Source organism: Sturnus vulgaris, chromosome 7, assembly GCF_052056855.1.
Source record: "Sturnus vulgaris isolate bStuVul1 chromosome 7, bStuVul1.hap1, whole genome shotgun sequence".
Lineage (NCBI taxonomy): Eukaryota > Metazoa > Chordata > Aves > Passeriformes > Sturnidae > Sturnus > Sturnus vulgaris.
The window spans coordinates 23,850,013-23,873,752 of NC_142249.1; the positions used below are offsets into that span (position 1 = coordinate 23,850,013).

A 23,740-nucleotide genomic window follows, 5' to 3' on the forward strand; every position below is an offset into this window, starting at 1 on the left:
CTGATGCAAGGGGAGTCCCCGGCAGCTGTGGGCCGGGGTAGCTGAGCTGGCTCCTTGCCATCCCCCGCCGAGCCGGGCTGGGAAGTGCGGGGAGAGGGAGGTGTGGCTGCCGGGGCCCCTCAGCCATTGCCGGCTACTGGGAATGCCTCTCCGCGGCTGCTAGCAGCCGGGCTCCGGCGGGCAGCGGCCGGGGCTCCCCGGGAGCAGCGCGGGGCCGGGGCACGGCTGCGCGGCCCCGCCGCCGCCGCTCGGGCCGGGACGGCACTTCCACCCCGGCCATTTTCCTCGGGCGGGAGGCGGTGGCGACCAGCGACCCCGACGCCGCCCGCCCGCCCAGGGACGCGGCGCAGGAGCCGCCGGCCAGGGCAGCCGCGCAGGCCGCTGCCGGCCGAGCCGGGACACCCCTCCGGCCGCAGGCGGAGAGACGCGGTGCGGCCGCGGCGGAGCGGAGGCCGCCGCTACCGAGGGGATCCTCCGCTGCCGGAGCCCGCCCGCCTGCCCCGCGGGCACGGGCCGCCGCTAGGCCCCGGCCCCGGCCCCAGCCCCGCGCCGCCGCTCCCGAGGGGAGCCCCGCCGCCGCCGCCGCTGCCGCGGAGGGAGCCCACTGCCGCTGCTCCTGCCCCCGTCCCCGTCCCGCCGCCCCGGGGAGAGGGAGCGGAGCCGCGGCGCGGACACCCCGCCGGCCCCCGCGGGAAGCGGCGGCCCCGGCGCGCAGGACCGCGGAGCGCCCCCGCCCCCCGCGCCGCTCCCCCTTTGAAAACTGATCTTTGGCTCTTCGCGTGAAAGTGATTTGAATTTGGCTCGGCGGCGCTCTGCGCAGGCGTCCAGCTGCTGGCATGCTGGCTCCTTGCAAAGCAGCTGTTTTGGGTTTGAAATTCCAACATGGCAGAGGCTGCAGTCAGTCTTCCCTTCAAAAACTTGGAATGATTTCAAATCACAGGCACCTTCACTTAACCCGAGCCCCCATTCATCAGCAAACACATCGGATCGATGCTACTCTAACCTATCGGGTTCTTCTACCAAATCTCCAGGTAAGAGGATCTTTTTCTCCCCCCCCCTCCAGTCTCCCTACCATCGTTTAAAATTTTATTTAATCTTAAAGATCTCCGACACAGTCGCGTATTAATCGCCTGTTCGTGCCCTAAATATTTTGCCTAATTTGCGGTCGTTTTCTAATACTAAGCACTCCGGTCTGCTTGCCTGATCGTAGTCTTGAAAGTACAGATATACAATCGCAGTGCATGGTTTTTCCTCCTTGATCATTGCCAACAATAGTAGGCAGATTAAGAGTTCGCGATTGCAAGCTCCCTCCTCACCTCCTCCTCCTCCTCTTAATTGGATTTATTTTTAAGTTGCTTTGAAAATAATAAACTGCAGGTAACGCGGGTCTGGACATGGAGGCAACTAACTTCTGACCAAATAAGTGCAAATAAGAATCTCGCAGAACAAAAGTTAGGTTTAAATTGCTATGTCTTGGCTGGGGTGGGGGGGAAGCACGAATATGTCAGAGGAGCTGTTGCAGTAAAATGTAAGCACATCATCTTGGAGGGGGTACAGCGTGGTGGGCGTATTGTTGGCTCAGGAGGGAGAGAAAGATGTATAATTTAATGGTATATACAATCCACTGATCCTATTACTATCCTCCCTGGAGCTCTTGTTAGTTTCAATGGGAGTGAGTGAAATTGACATGGACTTGCATTCCTGGTCATGTGCTTTTTTTCCCCCCTTTCTTTCTTCTCTTGTGATCTGAGATCCCCTTTTTGTTGATGTTGCTTTCCCACTTAATTATATGCATGTAGGTTAAATGAATACCTGACGAAAGGGCCCACGTTTCAAGGCAGTGACATTTGATAGCTGAGAGGAAAAGTGGCTTTAATGAAAAGCAACCTTTGGAATTCCTGCCTGTGAAAAATCCAATTCAGCTTTTTGTGCTGCCAGCAAGAAATGATCAGTAGCACCAGTGTTTATGGTATGTCCGTTTTGGGATCTACTTCCTTTGCATCTAAATAGCAAAGACAAATTTAAATAGCATGATAACGCACCGAGGACTCTGCATGCAAATATTTTGTACATTAAATACCTAATGTTTAATAGTATATTTTCTTGTGTATATATAAGCAATTTTTTTCTCTTGCTATCATTTGTTTATCGTTTCTGCTTTGATTATGGCATTAGTTTTGTCCATTGTATTGATCTCAGTTGTAAAACCTGAAGTTGCATGTTACCAGCAGTGCACTATACACACCACTGAACTCCAATGGTATGTAAATTAGTAAAACTCGGGGAGTGGAGAGGGCAAAAACGTGTAGCAATGAATATATACACCTACACATCTATGTGTTCATGCATACATGCCTAAAATGCATCTTTTCCTTTTGCAAACTAGCATTTTTTTAGTAGTTATTTAAACTCAAGCTGCTTTTCCCTCTCTTACTTCCAGTGTAATCATCTGCTAGAGATTCTAGCTGACGTGGGGTGAGGGAATGTTTTGCATGTAAACAAACAAAATTACTGTTGTGGCCGAATTCGTAATACGATTTAATAAGGAGTATTTTATGCTCAGTTTACAAGTGTCTAATTCACACTGCTCTGCTCTCAATGCTTAACAGAATGAAATAATCAGGTGCTGAAACTGTCTTCATTTTAATGGTCACTCTCCAGCCCCCCACGCTGCCCCCTCCTCCAAAAAAAGTCAGATAAAATGGAGCATGGGGAATTTCAATAGAGCTCCGTGTGGTGCAGTAGAAGCACCTCTAGGTATGCAGTTAAGGCTAAGGAAGTAACAACAAAAGTGACTATTAGTCTGTTTTGTGCAGCCAAAAAAGGGGGTATGTTCACTTTTAATTGTGTGTGATAGTAACAAATAAGGATGGAGAGAGTGTGCATGTGTGTGTGTGCGTGTTTGGGATAAGGGGGAGGTCTGGCGTGTGTGGCTGATGATCTCGTAATAACATATCTGAATGCAAGAAAGAAATTGAGAGAGCAGTTGCACAATGTACATTCCTATTTTGGTGTTGTAGGTGACTGTATTGCTAAACATATCCCAGGTGCTATATGATGGGAATGATCTGATTGCATTTTGCATTTAGAACTTGTTGACTTTGGAACGATCAATAAGGCAACTGTTTATTTTAGATGCACATAATTTGCTCTGAGAAATGTTTTAAGGAGAAGAGCAAGCAAGCGAGAGCGGAACATTTTTTTTTTCTTTTTTTTTTTTTTTTTTTTCTAGAGCTGTTGGAGCAAATGTGATTGCCAGATGGGAGATTTCCCTCTGTGATGTTAAAGCTGTAATATATATTCAGAGCAGATTGGACTGCTGCTTGTGATGAGGAGGATATTACATTTATAAATTTTAAATCGGGAATCGGACAGTATGCTGAGAGCTGAAATTGGATGGTGTGGATGGTTTGGACTGTTAAATGCAATTCCCAGATAATAATAATAATTATAGTAGCAGTAATATATGTATGTATAATAAACATGATACTATTAGGCAGCTCTATATATTCTATGGTGCTTAAGTATATATTTCCAATATGACTTCTCTCTTTCCTTGCTTTCCTTAAACGTTAAGGATTGAGGGTGATGGGAAGGGGGGATTTAAGAGCCCACTGTTAGGAGAAATCAAATACAATCGGGTTCCTGTTTGAGGAAAAGTTTTGCTAAAATTCTTTCTGCAAATTCATCTCTTTCTGAGTTTTTGTTTTGCCCTTGCATGTGGCCTGACAGTGCCACAGTCCTGAAAGACTGGAAAGTGGGAACTAGTCACACTCGAGCAGCTCTGCTGTTGCAAATTAAAAGTGTGTTGTGGTCAGGAAATGAAAGCTACAATGTCTCTTTTGAACAAGTCGTTTATCAAGAGAAACATCTATCAAGCAGTGACTTGTCACATTGATCCTCTAAAAGTTAGGTCCGAAGTGGAAGCTGCTTTGATGTTTTTGATCCCAAATTTATAAAATTGAGAAAGCTGGAGAGAGTGGAACTGATTTGCACTTAAAAATTGCTCTACTCTGGGCGTGACAAAATCAAGTATCTCTGATATAAGAGCTGGTAAACTAAGGAGGTATCGGATCTTCTACCTAATTTTTATTTTCACATGGAAACTTTAGCTTTGCCACACAGGCAATTTCTTTTCATGCTTCTAAAGATCCTGTTTGTATGACTCTCTCTCTGTGTTATTTCGTCGGGGATATTTTCTTGCTTAGGAATACATCTGTTGCTTCCAAATGGAACCTTTTTTTGTTGTCTTTTTGATGGTATTTATAGAGTTCTACTTGAGAAGGCAATTTTTTTCCTCTCCTCTCAGTCTTGTTTCTTCTATTTGTAATCTCAGTTTCCACCTCTCATCCCTGTGAAGCAAAGTTTCTTTTACTGCCAAAGTAATGTTTATTGCAAGTAAGGTACATTTGAGGGTATCTGTTTGCATAGCTTAAAACATCTTGAGTACTGCTAAGTGTGTCTTCCCTTTCTGATTCTCTTTTTCTATCCATTTTTAGCACACGAACCATGTTTTCATTCTCAACAGGAGCAGTGTATTTAAAATTGAATGTAAAGTTGAGGTTTCAAGTAAAAAAACCCAAAAAGACCAAAACAAAGTCTAAAACTGATCTTTTATCTTTCTTTATTTTCAACCATTTAAATTGTTTAGCAACTTCACTAAAAAAGTTTTTCATTTTGCATAAAGTTTGTGTTTGGATTAAAAAGGGATCCCTTTGAAGGAACAGGGGTTTGGTGTTTGGTTGTTGTTGGGTTTCTGTTTTCTTTTCTGTGCTTTTTTTTGGCTAGGGTATGAGTGAAATCTTCCTTAAAGCAGGATGCTTTGACTTCTTTTCTTCAGTGTCGTAAATGAGACTAACACTGCTTATGAATACTTGATAGAGACCCATTTGAAAATAGGCAGCAAACAGCAGAGTGGTGGGAGTTTTGGTGAGTGTTATAGTTGCTAATTAATCATGTTTGAAATGAAGGAATCATAGCATGGTAATAAAGGCTCATTGTTGTTTGATGTTTGTAACAGGATGTGACTCCTACATGAATCTGGTGGGTTTGGGGGTTTTGTTTTTATTTCCTCCCGTCATAATAAGATACCTTCACTATGAGATCAAATTGTTTTTATTTATTGCAACATTGTGAAAGTACAGGGATGTTTGCTTATCGTAGCAGTATTTTAGAAATATGAAGAGTGTCTTATTATTGATATTTTCATCATACAGTTCATGGGAGAAAATGGCTAGTCTTATGTCATTAGCTGTTCTTTAAGCGTTTTTATAGTTAAGCAGAGCCAAACATTTTTTGTGGTTTATTTTCTTGATAAAAAGCTCTACTACGTTTTTTTCTTATAATTGAAAAATGGCACTTGATGAACTTTTGTGCCCTACTTGCTTATGCGTATGTAGTAAGGGATAACAACTAAAAATATATTCCAGAATAGTTTGTATACTAGCCCTTTAAAATTTGAACTGTAAAACACTTGGATGGTGTTTTTGGTTTTTTGTTTTTTTTGGTTTTTTTTTTATGATGGCTCTTATTAGATATGTCATCTTTGGGCTTTATTTTTTACCTCTCTATTAATAACTGCTATATACGATGGAGAGAGAATCTCTTTCAAATTACAAAGCTTTAGTTTCAAAATTTAATAAGGCTATTTTATGCTGCATGAACAAGGTTTGGAATCTGCTGTTGTTTAGCTACTCTGTTTCTTTTTAAAATATAATTCATAGAGGAGAATTATTCTGTGTGGTTCCTGTCAATAAGTTTATTCAATGAATGCATACAAGAAGCATTGAATATAATGACTGATCTTTCTGTAGTCTTAATCATCAATTAATAGGCTTATCTGCTTGTTAGGAGTGGGTTTAATGGTACAGAATCAGCATGAGATCTGTCTATATAAAACACTTGTATGTTGTTTATGACAGACTGAGTTTTGATCTTGCATCCCCAGATCTAATAATAGAAATATTTGGCTCTTTGCCCTCAATCAATATATCTGTTAACAGAAAAAACTTCACACAATACTTTCATAAAGTGCTGGATGTATTGATACCGAGTTGATAAATTTAATTACTGGGGTTTTACATTGATTCATTGATCTTATGATTGGAGGAAATTGTTCTGCAGACATTTCTGAAGTATTGAGGAATATTGTATGTCCATAAAGCTTGATTAATTGATAAATCAGCACTTTTTTTTCCTTTTCAGTTATTGATAAGACATAAAAATAACTGTAAAAAGAATTTGGAATAAGCTAATTAGAAATTCTCATGTATTACTAGCAGAGCAGATAAGAAGCAGTACTATGGAGGTGAAAAAAATGAAGTTTGAAGTGGCGTTGTGCCTATGGGGCCCAATCCTTAACTGGTGTAAAAAATATTTAGCTTTAAAAAGATACAATAATTTACAGTTCCCAGAATCTGGACCACTGTGGCTTTTTTGTTTGATTGTTGTTTGTTTTGGTTATGGTGGCTTTTTTTTTTTTTTTCTCAGTATTGTTCTTTGAGTCATTGGAAGCTGTTTTAAATTAGATATTATGGATGTATGGAATTTTAGATAAGGATCTGATCCAAAATGAATAGTATAGCTATAAAAGCAATTTGAAGAGCCGTAAATTCAGGATTGCGTATCCCTGATATTGTTGCAGAGTATTAAAATCTTGCTGCTAGAGATGCTATCCTCTAAGTGAAAACTTATCTTCCTTATGGGAAAAGATGACTTCAGGGAACTCTTAGCTGAGAAAAGGCCCATAGGTTTGTTTTTTGTTTTTGTTTTTTTTTTTCCCCTAAAATAGTAATAATTTTAAAAATCCAATACGTAGAATTAGTTAAAGGGATATTTTCCAGGTGAAAAACCTTACGGGAGTACTTGGCTCCATTTCGGTGAGGTATGCGACCTTTTCACCCTATGTCAATGATATTTTTATAGAGTGTGTGAGAAATGCGGGTATAAAGAAAATTCCTTAAGATCATTCAATTTCTATTTTTTCTTAAAAAAAAAAAAAGTAGATCTCTCAATCAAAACAACATATAGATCTCCCTTAATGAAGCTGATGAAACTGCATTCCTTTAAAGGATGGTAGCTAATAGAGAAAAACAAGAGACAACCACTTGCCAGATGTTACTGTAGGTTCGACAAATACAATCTTATCCTTCAAGGAGCAGGGAATCCTATGCTGGAGGTGTAATGGAGGTCAAAGGAACCCTAAATCTTTCAGTCCTTTAATAATTGTACCTGCCATCCCCTCGATTGACATGTTAAAAATAATGCATATATATATATATATATATTAATGTTTCTTAGAAGATAATTTGTATTTGCAGCAATCTACTAAGCATAAGTGGACTTCACTACTATTGCTTCTAAATACATGTTGGGGTTGGCCTCGCTGTGTGATAAGTGAGGGAAAATGGAGAGAGAAATAGTTGGTCAGTCTTGGTTACCAAAACCTTGAGAAACTGAGGGAGAGATTGGGCTTTGACAGGTCAGTTTGGGAATGGGAAGAATACAAAAAAGTGTTATCTGCAGAAAGCACCACTGATTAAGGAGGTCTGCAGTGATGAAAATGTGGAGTCTCTGCTTTCGTTTTGCCGAGCTCTGTTGCTATGAGGTATCGGCACACACAGAATGGTAATAACAGTATTGTGTGTCTGCTCCGATAGTGCTGGGAACGGTACCTGTCAAACATATCATAACACTCAACTCTCTCTTTAATCATATAAGCAACACTCCTTACTACAAAAGCTATTGTATTTGTACAATAGAAAGAGCAGCCATACATTATTTGAATAATGGACTAAAACTTTTCTTCTTTAAACCATTTTTCTGCAGAGGGGAAAAAGTTTCATGTGTCTTGGTTATAATTAAAAATAATGCAGCTACAGATGACTGTTGTGCCACTGGTTAATTTTTTTTTTCCATAATAGTCTATTAAATGTGTAGTCTGATATGCCATGCAATACTGAAATAGCAATTACCAGTCATATTATTTAACTGTAACTGAGAAACTCTTTTCTCACTTCTTTTATAGTGTAGCTACTGCTAGCATGTTAGTTAAATTTCAAAAAAACGGAAAGGTATGTGGACAAAAGACTGAGATTATTTTGATATGATAACAAACTTCGGTGATGTAAGTATGTTTTTGTTCCAGATTCCTTGAAATCATGTATTGCCTGGATTTTCTGTTGTCTGTTTTTAGCCCTTCTGTATTCTGCTTTTAATCTGTCCTGTACTCTTTGTTAAAGCATGTGGCTCACCTTATGTAGATGAATTGCTCAATGTATGAAGATGTATGCCACAGTTTATTTTCTGTGATATTTTAGAATGTGTGCATATGTCAAGCTGGTTATAGATTGGTGATGATAAATTGGTTTGAGTAATATGTATCTTATTTGCATTATTACTTTAGCAGTAAGAGCATACTGTGGTCAAACTTCATGAACTAAGATAGGAGTCTCACATCTAATTAAGCAAGATCTGAATGAATGATTTTCTGATACAGGTCACAATTGAACTTTTTGTTTCTCTTCCTCGGTGTGATAAAATGCTTAAGGGACACATTAAAGCATGTTTGTGTAACTCCTGCTAATCTGAAGGGAATTTGAAAATGAATATTGAGAGGAGATGGGAGAGAGGGCTGAACCTGTTGGGTCACAGGGGTTTGTGGCAGGAACGTATCTTCATGTTTTCATTCAAGTTGTTTTGTTTTTTGTTTGTTGGTTTTTTTTTGGTTTTTTTGTCTGATTTAGAATAACAGCTGTTTGCCTTTTAATATGTTGGAAACAACATCCCTATTGTAATCTGAGTGAGATTTTTTTCCTTTTTGTCTCTTCCATTCTAGCATACAAGCAAGTCATTAATAAAGCATTTATACAATGAGCTTGAATTATCACTTAATAAAACTGAAAACTGTAGTGTTGCAAAAATATTCCTAGACAGTACAACTGATTTTGTGTGCTTGTGTTCTGGAGACATGGTGAGGGGAAGAGCCAACAATTACTTTATATTACTGAATGACAGCAGAGGGTGGATGGGAATGATAAAATTATAGGCAGAGATTATTAAACCATGACAATAGTATCAATATTGACATTTAAAATATTATGAACTGATAGCCCTACTGCACAAACTGCTGTGATATCTATGCTTTTAGGTGGAAGTAGCTATTTATATGCCTTTTGGCTCAGTGTGGTCATGTTCAAAGTATGAACCTACTCATCACAGATTCTGAGAAAGTGCAGGTTAACATCCTCTGTGTTCTTTAGACCTATCTGATTACTTCAGCCTCCTGTGTTGACACAGAGAAAGAAACAGCTAGATTCTATGCTGGAAGAATAAGGTTTGCAAGCACTGACTGATATTAGGTATCCCATTGTGATACCTAAACCAAATTTTAAAAAATCAAGCATCCTTTTCAAGTTAAACTTGAGAAACAGAGAAAGGAGCAGCAAAGATGTTTCTGAACACATTTGAAGGAGCACCATTTACTTTCAAAAGAGATCTTTCCCATCACTTGTGGATGGCTCCACCATGAAGAGCAATATCAAAAGATCTCAGAAAAGTAACTATTCTTTTATGTCTTTGGGAACTCAGATGCTTACAAGATTGTTTCTGAGAAAGAAAAGAATTGATCCTATTTTCAGTCCCTTGTTGTTGGCATTTGTGGACCACATGACTATATAAAGTATTGTAGAAATATAGTCTTAGTATGTGGATACAATTCTGTTTCCCCTTGCAGCTCTAAAATAACAGTGAAATGTGGCTGTGTGAAAACTCAGTTTGGACAATGTTTTTATTAATTTGTTTTGCACTATATGAAATTGTTTTATTTGATATACATATGGAGTTTGCTGAAGATCTTTAAGCTCAGCTGATAGGTCATCTGCCTTATTAAAGCAAAGAAATTAAAATTAAAATAGTCTGTGGTGTTTTGTATAAAAATATAGACTTAGTCACCTGTGATAATTTTTGAACTCGATACCTCCATTCAATCAGAAAACTTGTGGGTTTAAAAGTCATCAGATTTAAACCATCGGCATTCAGTTATTTTTAATATGGAAGAAACGAAAATTATTAGCTCTTCAACTAAATGAACACTTGATAGACAAAAGTAAGTGGTTTTCTGTTTACTGATGTTAGATCATTATACCATAAGGCTTTATATTCACTTCATAACTATAGTGGTACTGTATTGAGCATACTATAAATAAGCAGATCTTTCATTTTAAAGATAATAATTTTTCATGTGTTCAAAGAATTTCTGATAATTTTTTATTTCTTGCTCTTTGCCTTTAATAAAAGCTGTAATAAGTATATTTTGGAAACTGTTCATGCTGCAATTAACCTTAATCATTGATTTTCATTTTGTTCTTTGACTTTCATTCATCGTATTTCATACTCCTGTCCTGTGTGGGCATTCTTTATACTACAACAGCGATTTATTTTTCCACTTTGAGTTTAAAAAACTTTAGTGGTAACATGAGCCATGATGAGTAACCATGGTCATCCCATCAAGCAATGTTACTCGGATTAATGTCAGGAAACCCTACATAACGAGGGGTATGAGGCACTTGTCATTATTCAGTTCCCAGCATTTGTCAGTGTGGCAGCCATATCAAAGGCACACCTTAACATGCAGAGAATATATTTGTTGAAACACATGGTTCAGTAAATCTCAGAAGCCTTTGTGTTTTAAAGTTAGATGTAGGTAAAATATATCTCACTATGAACTGTAGATAAAATATATCTCATCATGTGCTTATAGAGACTGAATAAACAGTGCCTTAATGCATGACATTTTTGAAGTTTTCACTAGTTAGAAATATACAGTTATAATGTGATATGTTATCCATACGGTACACAATAACAAATTGACACTAGTATTTATTTGGAGTAATTTTCAGCACTAATTAAGGAAAGATGTTTTGTTAGTTTTGTTATTGAGTAATTAGCAAACACCACCCCACCCCTGCTTCCCCAGGATGTCATCTGCTTAGAAATTGTAGAATTCACTACTCTCATTCATGACAGGCAAGTCCTTTTTGGCTAAAGTGACTGTTCTCTCTGTTTCGAAGCAGTATAACAGCTGCACTTTGAGCTTGAAGGGTCTGAGTGGCTGAGATAACATCACGAATAGTATTGCATCTCAGAAAGTGTAATTCAGCTTTCCACTTTTGGGTGCTTCGTTATTAGAGGCACAGTCCCTGCAATTTCTATTGACTTTGCATATGCAGGTGTGCAACAAATTTTAGAAGCTAGGTGTTATAAGGAATTTCCCCAGAAAATGGTAGGCATTAGCTTTATTTGTACTTCTTAAATGTCCAATCTCCCTCTTGAGGTATTAATGCTATATGATAGAAGAAACAGCTTTTGATTTTTCCTGGTAGTTGCAAAAACACATTTCATCAGGACAAAAATACGTGCATTAATAAAGGTATAAGGAATGATTCATTTGTGATTTTGCTCAGAGGAAACTTAACTGTTTGTTACTGTATAGGTATTCCAAGGAGCAAAATGCAGAGTAGATAATGCTGTTCTAATTGCAAAATCTTCCTTAGTTATCTTCTCCCTCTTCATGATCCTTCTCCCTTCCCCCTCCCCCTCATGGCTTTTTTAAACAATTATGGGCATTGTGCTCCTTAATGATGCATAGTTACTGTAAAGATAGATGTCCTCAAATAATGAGTTTCTAATAATAATCAGAGGCAGTTAGATTAAACTGGTTTTGTATAGAAACCTTACAGTGTGAAAAAGTACACCTAAAATCCTGAGATATATTTACAGGAGCTAAGCCTATTTACAGAAAACTAACCCAATTTTGTATCTGTACGTGTGTGTGGAGTGGGGGCAGTAGAGGTGTATTGTCTGTGTGTGCCTATGTTTTTGTCCACCCGCTTTAAAGATTTCAGAAGATGGTTTTTTTTAGTGCGGATTTCTATTTTGCTTTCTGATAACAGAGTATGTTTTAAAATCACAACATACTAATTAGCTTCTGTGTTTACACTGGAAAGCGTGCACCCCTTCAAATGACTTCTGCCCGCACTCTTCTTTCGATCTGTTGCTTCTCCCGCCTCCCATCCTCCTCCCCCACTCCCTGTGAGGTTTATTACATTAGATTTGTTGCTTTCTTTCTTGTTCAGAAGTTCTGAAGGCAAGTAAATGAAAGTGATAAGTACAGTAATAGATAATTGTTACTTGAAAGAGTTGTTGCTATATTGGTTGGGAATAATATCTTTCCTAACAGGTACTGAATCAGCAAGGCTGTACAATAAAAAGAGCAAAAAAGTTTAACTTATTGTTTAGAAATACATATGCCATTTAAATGGAAACAAACCCTCAAATCTCCCATATACCTTTTGGGGTTTGGAGAACAAAAGCCTACTTGTATGCTCCAAATTCCCTTGGGCCTTAATTTGCAATACCATTATTTAAGCGTGGCTGATACAAACCCATTGCAGAGAAACAGAATCTCTCCTTCCTGGCTTTTCAAAGCCATTCTGTGCCCTGTTCTCTCTGCCTACCTGCATCCCCCAGCACCCCCCTCTTCGTTCCCAGCCACTTGGTCTTACCCTGCCACTGTGAAACTCTTTTGTATTTGAAATGTAGTAAACAGAAAAATAGTGAGCTTCTAAAACACAGAAAACTGCAATTCTGCGTGGTTTTACTGACATCCCTACCAACACACATGTAATTCTATCTTCTGACTAACATCAAGGCTATAATCACTTCAATATCTTTTGTGTCCTCTACCAGGTGACCTGTAGTCATTTATTGTAAAGATAAAAGTCCCTGGTAAGTTATTTCTTCTCTAAGTCAGATCTTATAGAAAATACTAACCATAAAGTGAGGAAAAACTTGTGCCCACTTAACACGCTTCTGGGGTGCCAGCCTCTCTCAATCTCATCTCCAGGCTACAGTACTGGCATTGTCAGATGGAAGCTGTTCTGGAACAGAACCGGGTTTGGGTGTAATCCCTAACAGCTGAGAGTAAATACAGGCATCACTTTCGCTTGATGCAGCGTTGAGCACTACAGCTGTATTTATTTTGCTGCTAATAAAATGGCAGCCTACTTTGTCATTAAGTGGCTTGTCTTTTTGAAAAAGCAATTGAGGTGCAGTACTGAGTGTTTGAGTTAGTGGAAAGAGCTAAGAAATAGATGAGCTGCATTCCTGACTGTGGGTGGAAGGATGGTGAGTAATACGTGGCTTGGCATGGCATCTGCCAAAAGCATTTTTTTCTCTTCCCCCTGCCACTACGCTGTTCTAGTTTTGAAAGGTGTAAGGTATTCCGATAAGCAAAAGGGGGAAAAAAAAGCAAAAAGGGAAAAATATTTCCAAGCAAGTCATTATAGCACATCTCAATGACCGTGCCTCACACTTAATTTAATTAGAAGACAACTGCACTGGAAAACTGGTCATTTTAGTCGTAGTTAACGACTGGTTCTCTCCTACCCCCACTCAGAACTGATTATATGCCACGTTGTATAATGTAATTTCTACAAGAAAATGAAGTATGAATAGGTATAGTGAAGTTGCAATAATGAAGCTTTCATGAAAGATACTAACTTATCATTTAATTATATTTTTAGAGGAGAAAATAACTGTTTTTCTTCTGGTGTTTCTTTTTTTGCCATATCAAACAGAAAAAAACCCCTGGTATCAAATTGGGATATTTTCTAAATTCTTAAAACAAAAAACTGACTGCATAGCTATTAGTATGTTCATTATGTGGTAAGAAGGCACTGAAGGAAGTGAAACCTTATATATGCATGTTTCTTATAGGATAATGATTTTCAGGAGGGATTGCTGTTGTAATATAATTTACTAGTGTATGGTTTCTGAAATGGTATGGGTAGTTCAATGCTAGATTTCAGGCAAGAAAGTTCCTAGTTAGCTGTAGTAAGACTTACTTATCAGTAGTAAGATAATAAGGATAAAAATCATGTATGGTTTAAGGAAAACAAATTTATCCATTTGCATCTGTCCGCCAAATTCCACTTGGTGGTATGTTTGTTGGGCTGAGTTATTAAGTGCTCTGTGGACTGTGTTTCAACTAGTGTATGATTGACTAGGTATATTAGAGCTTTTTACTTCCTGCCAATGCAAAATGGGACCCTAGTTTTACCCTGAGATATTTTTGCCTTTAAAAAATCCAGAATTCATGAGTACTCTGGTGGGTGATAACAAAATTCATTGTTGTTATTTGTACGGTGTGTCTCTATGTTAGAGTAAGAATAACTTACTGAACTAATGTTGAATAGATTTTATTTTCTTATGTCGATTCCAAAGTTCAACTATGGGAATTGATGTATCATCTTAAAATTTTAAATCTACATTTTATGCACTGTGCCAAAGCACCCATGAGCTCATTAAGCAAAGCCTTTTTCAATTATATCTTCTGTTTATGCATGTATTTATACTTGACAGGAATCCTTTAGAGGTTTGGTTTGCTGTATTAATGCTTACAATGTATTAGAGTACATAAGATATGGTAGAGATGTCAGTAAAACCATACAGTATAGCAGTTTTCTGTGGTTTAAATGCTCACTATTTTTCTGTTTAACTGCATTTCAAATACAAAGGAGTTTCACAGAGGCAGGGTTAAGACCAAGAGGCTGTACTTGCACATCTAGTGCTGGTCACTTCCACTGTATTTCGGTAGCTGCTGAGCAGTTCCTTGGCCAGACATCCAGCCTCTAGAGGGCACAGCAGTAATCTCCTCTGCCAGACCCTCACCCACACAATCATCTGCACAAGTTTAATGCTGGCACCTAGAGCGAGAATTGCCCTTGTGTTGTGTTAAAAAGTCTGTATTCCTCATTATTCCTGGAGTTTTGCTACAGTGATTTCTTTTTCTTTCGTTTTGCTTCTTTAATCTGGGGAATGTTTCTCTATTTGTTTTTTTTTTTTTTTTCCTCCCTAGTGGTGATCTTTATGAAAGTAGACTCAAATCCATTATACTGTTGACTTGCAGATATGTCTTCACCTGGTAGAAACATTTCTTTAGGTATACACTGCTCTTTCCTGTAGTAAAGACTACAAGTAAAGAACCCAGTGCAGAGCATTTGAGACTTCCACAATTATGTACTAAAATCTGGATAATAAACAATCCAGGTGGGATTAAACCCAGATAATGCTACTGCAGTCACCTAGGTTCAATTGCTCAACCCTTTTCTTTTGTGAGATGCCATTTTACAGCTTTTATTCTCCTATAGATTAATATTACTAATGTTGATATTTATGTGAAGTCATACTTGTTCTCCAATTCACTGATTCTCTACTTTAGTATATCACTATTAGCAATCAGGTTTAAAATTCATTGCATAGTGTCATTAAAGACATAGACAACTATTCTTAGTAGTGGTATAAGCTGGGCAATTTCTGTTTGAGAAATTGCATGAATACAGCATTTTAGCTACATATTTAATGATGAGCAATAAAGCTTTATGTCATTGTTGGGTTCTGTGTTTCTGTGCAACATACAAATGGAGGAAGTTTGTGGTCTTGTTTATTTTGTAGTTTACCTTGCTATGGTCAGTTCCCATTTCCTAACCTTTTCTTCAAAAAGAATTAAAATAATTTTTTTGGTTTATGAAGTGTATGGTATCTACTTTATGGGTGGTACTAGAACAAATTTTGTTGGGGAAGTTTGACAACAACCTGTTAACAGTTTGGAATATTTAGGTAGTATGTTCCCATATTGAAACAATCCCATTTGCCAAGTTTTTCATTCCTTCAAACGTCAAAGAGTTTTTGTTAGCCTAAGAATAATGACAGTTTATGGAGATGCAGGGGAAAAATTTCCAAAACAGTGTACAATCTGTGGAAGTGCTCCATCAAACTTTTATGTCTTCATCACCTGTGACCAACAGACAGTTAACTTACTGGAGAAATGACTGTGACATTGTTTGGTGATTCATCTAATCCACTTTTTCCCAGAGGGCTGAGACAGTCACTAGTGTGTCACTTCAACCTTGGCACACACCCAGGTTTGCAAACTTGGTTGATCATTCCACACTGTGGGGTGGAGCTCTGCAGTAAAACTGCCCAACGTACTGAAACCTCAATGAAAAAAGGAGGTGTAACACTTGGACAGTGACATGGTCAATTCCTTTACAAACCTGATCTCTGCAGGGTTAGGTGTATTCTTAGAATAAGCTTCTACTGTCATGGAAATAGGTTGGAAATATACATAAGGTATCTGTTCAGTCTTAAATAAACAAGTTCTTTTGATGGTATAGTTGTTTACAGTCAGACACTGGGCCTGCTGTTCTGCCTGAGAGGGAGCATTCTTTTTTCCTAATTGCTAGTAGAGGATTGACATCACAAAGTATATACCTTATTTTTGTCCTCCAAACCCAAATATCCTCAGCTTTTCTCTTCCACCCTGTCAAATTCATGGCTTTTACAGCTTGTTCTAAAAGCCAAAACAAATTCAGTCTGTATTGAAGTTAGTGGGGGAAAGCAAGCAAGTCCTAGAGCCAGAAATGTTCCTGTAAGGGACACAGTGCCTGGGTGCTGATGAGGAGCCCCTGCCCACATCACCTGTGGCATCGTGGTGGCAGGCAGAGCTAACTGACTTTTGGATGGTTCAAAATAGCAGGAACAAACAAATATGGTGAATGTACTGATACAGTTTATAGGATTTAAAAAGAAAAAAGAAAAAAAATGTTGGGAAAATAATTCAAAGTCAATTTTCATGGGGAATACTAAAGTACCAAGCAAGTCCAATGTAAGCTGAATGACTGGTCACTGAGTTTGATTGCTGGAAGTGTGTGTGTCATGTCTTTTGTCTGAATTTAGAAAAATGTGAATTTTGTCCTTGTGGTGGAACGTTATACCCCTTAAACATAGGACAGGGGAGAAACACAGCAAAGAATTTTTTTTCACTCTTGAACAAATGAAAGCATGAGCAAAGCCACCTTGATTTTAAAATTCAGGCTCCAAATCTCTCTTTAAATCATTTTTAATAGACACTAAGTTATAAATCATCTAAGCAATTACATGAACACAGAAGGAGTGGGGCCTAGCTTCAGCTTCAGCCCCAGATGTTTCTTGACTACAATAATGGCCCAGCCCAGATATTTACAGCTTAATTTCTGCTCATGTGCACTTGTCCATAAATGGTTCCTTTTCCATTTCCCGTTCAACAACTGAACGACTTATAGTAGAGCATGATTCAAATGTGAATGATGGCAAAATGTGAATAAAGACAATTTACCTTTGGAAACTTTCAAGTCCATTTCCAATATTTAAAATATAAGATAACTCTTGAACAGAGAATGGTGATTGGCCCCCTTTCAAATGCTGTGTTCTTCATATTTTCTCTATACTTGCATATAAATTCTATTTTTATCTATTCCTGCCTTTTTTTTTTTTTTTTGTTTAGCTCTGCTGCAGTTCTGAGCAGACTTTTTTTCTCCTCTTTTTAATGCTATGCCATCTAGCATGACTTGCATTGCAAGCCAGTGCATCTAACCTCACTGCTCTCTCCATTCCTGTCCTGCTTACTGCTCCTCCCAAACAGCCCCATTGCTTGAAACTAAACAAATTGAAAATAATGATTGGTAACCATCTGCTGTGCTGAAATTCCATGTACAGCAGTTAACTCCATTTTACAAAACAACTTCAATCTAGTGAATTACAGTGCAGTTCTTGGTGGCAGCAGATAGCAACAAGCAGTTTCGAGTTCCTCTGGACAAAGCAGTTAACGTAGGGAGCGTTATGCAGAGTGCAGCATTTGGTAGTGTTGGGATGGCGGGGGGATACTTGTGCCATCAGACAGCTCCGTGCAATGCATTTGAAACTAGAGGGGGTCTGACCATGGCCCAGTTCTTTAATCTGATTAAGAAAGAAGCTAGTCCATAAAACTGTGCCTGTGATCTTGCAAATCTGTGCCCTTTAGTTTGGTTTTCTGTTTCTGCAGCTGAGCGCAATACGATGAGGAACGTGTTTGGCTTTCAGTCATTTCCACGTGACTTTTGGAATGCCCAGTGAAAACCTCAATTGAAAATTAGGTTATGTAGCTGGTCAATGTATACTGAATAAAAATTATTAATTGTAGGTTTTCTATTGGAGAAACTTTTCTTGATACAGAACTGTAACAAGAAGCACTCTAAAAAGCAATGGACTGCCAATCAGCAGACATTCAAATAATGACAGACTATGAGGTAATATTAAAATAGGCACCATTATTATCTGTGTTTTTAACTCAATTTCAATTATTTGAGTTTAGGTTTTGATTGTATGCAAAGAAAGTTGCTTAAAATGGGCAGTATATTGAGTTCAAAGGACCCATACAGTTCATAAATTCTCTGGTGTCTACTGGATTTTTCATCAGGGAGACTTCCAATAAAAATGATCTATTTTAGAAATAATATTGTTTAGTAGGTTGAAATGTGGTGTAATAAAATTAGACCTTCAGTCTTCTAAAGTTACTACTTAGATGGCACCCTTGGGATGGTAAAATGGCTGTATAAGCAGATGAATCAGACAGTTTCACTGATGGATACATTTGTCAGTCTCCGTTACAGATATAATATATTCTTATATCTGTAATCCTGACACTGTTACATCCAAATGAAATCAACATGAGGTTGTCATCTTTAAGCAAATATGTTAAGTGTTGTCTTTTGTGCTTTGGATTTGAAAGAAAGGGGCCCAAGGGAGCCAGCATCATGCAAATGGAACAAATCCCATTTCTTCTGAGCTGTGCTGTTTCCCCCTTCATGGCAGCTGGCTGTGTTATCTTTGTGTGTTTCTCTGAGTGCTGACAATTCTTTCAGTGATCTAAGTTAGGGCACATTAGAAAGTGGAAGCAGCTGTCTGTCGTTATACTGAGAGACGTGTTTGCTCTACTGCAAAGATGAAGGACCATGAATCCTTGACACACTCTCTCCCCCCTCCCCCTTTACTTTCCAACATGATCAACATTCAGACGCACAGATTGTCTGCTTGGACAGTTTTTTGTTCTGACTGACAGCATCTGGCATAGACAAATTTAAAAATACATAGCATGCCATGCTTGGAATTGGAACATCCCTTCTTTATTAATCTTCTCATTTAAACCATTCATTTACATTTCAAGAAAGGTTACAGCTTGATGTGGTTGAAACATTTATTTTAAATGAATAACCTCCTAATGAAATACCTCGAATGAGCACCAAACAGTCAGTGTTTATTAAAAATTACACCTGATTAGTGTGGCCTTGGAACTGTAGTGAAGACATAAGATTTCCCCATTGTCTCAATCCATAATAAAAAAATGTCTACGTGTAATCTTTTATTTTCTTTTTTTTTTTTTAAACCACAGAGCTAAATGAGAGTAGTGTTTTCACTTGCAACCCCCCATCATTTTCAAGAGTACTATGTTATAAAGCAGTAGCCTTTAAAATGCTGTTTCTCTAATTAAATACGGTTTTGCTGGAACAATACATTTAAAGGAAATGCCTAAATAGAGCATTGTTTTGTTTTATTCTGCTAAGGCATTTATGATTTGAGAGACAAGATGCTTTATGATTTGATGTAATCTGAGTCCTATATATATTTTTTCCTACTGGGAAATATTCACATATTTGTAAACAGTACTTTACTAGTAAAATAGAACTGAAATGGTGGACCACCCACTAAAATGTTTATGCACATGCACATATGCACACGTACATTCTGTGCACTCTCATCTTCATGATCCAGGTTAGCAATGCAGACATGCTTGTCTAGCATTTATGTAAAAATAATATGAAAATTGGCTATACCACTCAGAATATGGACTTGAGTCCATGAAGGGAGGGGGGAGAAACCTCTTCTTGTACTAGACATTTTAGATGCTTTATTGGATTGCAGCTTTAACTATTTGCTGTACATTTAAAAAAAAAAAATCTTCCAGAAGGAGTTGTGAGGGGTGGGGGGGAAAACAGTATTATAATAAAATAGAGGACTGTTCAAGTGCTTGGTAGTAAATATGTAAAACAAGTATCCTGGCTTATTTGGAAAGAGAAGCTGTAGCAGACAGGCTCAATTAACAATTGTAAGCAGGAGAGGACTTGTATTCCTTCGGTAAATGTAGGAGAGGTCATTTGCTTTAGGATAAAATCTGACAAATTTCAGATATAGACATAAAGGCTGGAATAAATATGACAAAAGATTTTCAGTTGCACATCAAGCATTTTGTATTTGCAATGGCCATTTACATTTTTTCTCAGTGAATAGATTTCTTTTTTATTAATGTTTTCCTGAATAGTATGTTCTTAAATTAATTGACTGTGAAACAAGCATTTTGGGACAATAGGAATTTTAATACAAGCTCGAAATATAATTTTCCTTCTTTTAAAAAATTTTTAGTAATGCCTAATCTATTTTTCTTTTTCTGAAAGAAGCACTAAGATGATAAGTTTTCAGCACAGCTTTTACTATGCTAGTTATGTGCAGTCTGAGAAGTGAAATTAAATTTTATTTTAAATGAAATCACAATTTTCTCCCCACAAACTGTTCCATTTATGTGATAAACTTCTATTTTTATTTATTTATTTTTTTAATGACTAGTTATAAAGGCTTGTACAGATATGCATCTGTAAGCAAACTGGGAATAGGTTAGAGAACACAATTCCCTGGTGTAAAAAGCAAGGTTTAGCAGTAATGCTTTTAATCTGGACTTGTAGAGGATTCGGGAGCATCCATAGATCTGCTCCAGTAATTACCATACCCCAAGTGGCACTGGAAGAGACATTTGCCTAAAAACTTGATGTCTTCATTACACTGTTTACATTTTAATTAGAAACATGAAAATTAGTGATTCATATGGACAACTATAGTTTAAGTGGGTTTGCTCACCATCCAATAAATCAGAGGGGAAAAAAAGAAGGGGGGTGGGAGAAAAAAAGGCAACCCTACAACCTGCATCTGCAAGCAGAAAACCCTCTCAAACCTTACAGTTGTAATAAACAGTTTACTAGGAATCATTCATGGGAATAGTGTGTTGGTATTAGAAGCTGGTTAAAATGTGGTTTGTGTTTTATCAGACAGGAAATTTCTATGTAAATTGGAGACTGTTATTTTAAAGGTAATGCTAATTACACTCGGTGTTACATATATGTGATTGGGCTGCGTGTAGGATACGCATGTATCTTCTGTGTGTACACAAATACGTACGTTGTCGCTATTTTAAGGAGAAGAATTGGTGTAGGAATATTTTGGCAGTGCTGAGCACTATGTATGGCTGCAGAGCCGCCAGTTTAGCCTGTTTCAGTATGTCTCCATAAATACATGTAAACATTAGTATAGCTGCACACAGAGATGCATATATACAAACACACACGTGTGCGTGCACGGGGGCAAGTAAGGAGATGTGGATGATTTCCCCCTGAATTTTGCACGTACCTGTCAGCACAGCGGCCTAGAGGCGGTGTGAGCAGGGGCGATGGGGAGAGGCGGCGGTGCCTGAGTCAGCAGCATGTCCGTGCCGGCCGGCGGTCACTCCGGCAGCGCTGCCTCCCCGGGGGCCGCCGCCTCCCCGCCGACCACAGTGACCCCTCTGCCCGGCGCGCTCCCCACGCCGAGCCGCCCCGCATCGCTGGCCGAGTTCACATCCCTACTCCTGCAGGCAGAGCTGGGATTCCAGCTAATGACTCAGAGATACAGAGGGTCAATGCACTGGTGATCTGGAGTACTGAGCCATTGCACCAGCTTAGTTGTACTTTTTTTTTTTTTTTTTTTTTTTCTCCCCCTCTTTCCATAACTTACTGTCTTACTCTCCACATTTCCACCCGCATTCCATAACGATAAAAGTGATGATATGCAAAATTGTGTTTCTTCTTTTAAGAATACTTAATAGGTCGTATTTCTTCAGATTTCAGTGTGATCCACTCGATTTAAAAAAAAAAAATGTTTTGCTTTGAGGGACATGGGAAAATTGTTTTTTACGCTATTAACTTTGTGTTACGTTAGTTCCATATAGGCTGTTTTGGATATTATGCAAATAATACGTAGATAGTCAATTTTTTTGAATGGGAGAGCGAGCCTCAGTAGCAATAAGTAAAAACTTGATGATTTAATATCAATGATCTTTTTCTTTAACTAAAAATAAAGAAGCTTCCTTCTCTGTTGCTTTTTTATTGATTTTCTTTTTGTTGGAATGCTTAAGATTTGAAGATAGTATTTTCCTCTAATTGTCACTCTGCATTGTTATTTTCTTTGTATATATAAATAAATTTACATGTATAGTTTTATTTTTTTTCCTGTGTACCTCAGATTTTTAGACATGACGTGATATACCTCAGAGTAAGCATTTTATAAAGATGCTTTGCATTTACCAATGTGAATCACATTTTTGTTCCTTCTTCGTTCAAGTGGTGTTTTTGAGCCACAGAATTAAGTAAACCCAGGTATGCCTTGTGGCTATTTTAATGCTTTATATAAGCATTTCCCATGCCAAAAATACACAATAATGTCTTTTTTTTTTTTGCATTTGTTTTACAGTTAAAATAATGTTTCAGTTTATGTCAAGGAGTTTCATTTGATGTAAATGTTTATTGTCCTTTTTCTTAATTTTTTGTCAAATGTTTTTAGCATTGACTCTAATTCCTGGTATTTTGGAAGCACTGCAATGAAGTAACTTGAGTACACACTTTGTAGTGTGATTGACTTAGTGACAGTGCTATGTCTTCATTTGTTCTGGTTTTTCTTTCTTTTTTTTTTTTTTTTTTTTTTTTTTTGTTTTGCTTTTTAAACACATCTCTTTGGGTCTAGGCATGTTATAAATGTGACTGAACAGAACTGTTAACATCTGCAGAGACAGAAACATGCTGCCTGCTTGTACGTACTGCAAAATTCTAATAGTTTTGTGCTATCTGTTAAATTCAGCGTGCTCTTTGCATTGTGGCACGGAACAGTTGTGCTGTGAGGGAAGCTGGCTGCCTGCCAGCCATCGACTATGAAATCCCGGGTACCTGAGAGCTTATCAGTTCTTTTGATTTGTAAAAGAAAAAGTGATGAAAATGTTGGTAAACTGCCATGAAGGTTTAAGGCTGCTGCAATAAGGAGCCGTGTAATCAGATTGGAAAATGGAGCTTGAGATTCTCTGCATGTGAAGCAGTCGCCTGTGGACCTACGGAGATGCTGTGCAAGTGCCTGAGCTGACCACTTTGTTAGCAAATCAGCTTGTTTGCTGCAGCAGCAGGGTAGAATAGGCTGTTCCTTGTGATGGCATGTAACACAGGTAATATCTCTTGCTTTGCACAATGTAATCAGCTGGCAATTAGCTCACTCTACATTAACCTTCTTGATATTTTTCCCTTTCGTAAGACTGTGCACTTTAAACAATTAACTATAGAAAGTAATCCTTCAAGCAAATCAAAGCAATCCTTTAATTTTATCACCCTGCTGAAAAAGTATCAGGTGGTCAACTGGTCTTCATCAGCTGCTGAAAATTCTCAGGCTCACTGTAGCATGGAGAGGTTCTTTAACCCATTCACATTTAGAAAAATGTCAAGATTTTATATTTCTCACATAATATAATGCTGCATCGTGAAACTGCAATTGGAATTGTTTTAATGAAAAGCTTTGGGAGAGCCCTTTCATATACAGACAGCTTTTACGCTTCTGTTTGTTTAGGCATTTCCATACACTACCTCTCAGAAAGCTTTGATGACACAGCCACTTGTACTGATAATTCCACTGCTTCACCTCCAGTGAACTTGATTCACTAAGGTTGAAGAGAACAAGGCTATCGTTGCTGATCTTCTGCGTTGCT

The 23,740-nt window shown here is 38.1% G+C and overlaps 1 protein-coding gene across 3 annotated transcripts in view; it reads left to right on the forward strand.

Moving 5' to 3' along the window:
- Nucleotides 1–798: 798 nt before the first annotated feature.
- The window catches only part of FIGN (fidgetin, microtubule severing factor), a 102,302-nt gene continuing 79,360 nt past the window's right edge, over nt 799–23,740 (forward strand). For 2 of the 3 annotated variants that reach the window (XR_015804887.1, XM_014880880.2), the window contains exons 1-2: nt 894–1,031; nt 1,800–1,969. Coding sequence is in view for 1 of the 3 variants with exons in the window: in XM_014880880.2 (XP_014736366.1) it covers nt 1,945–1,969 (25 nt within the window). In the remaining 2 variants the exon portion in view is untranslated. Of the gene's footprint in view, nt 1,032–1,799; nt 1,970–23,740 lie in introns of all 3 variants that reach the window. The other variant, XM_014880881.2, reaches the window with a different exon arrangement.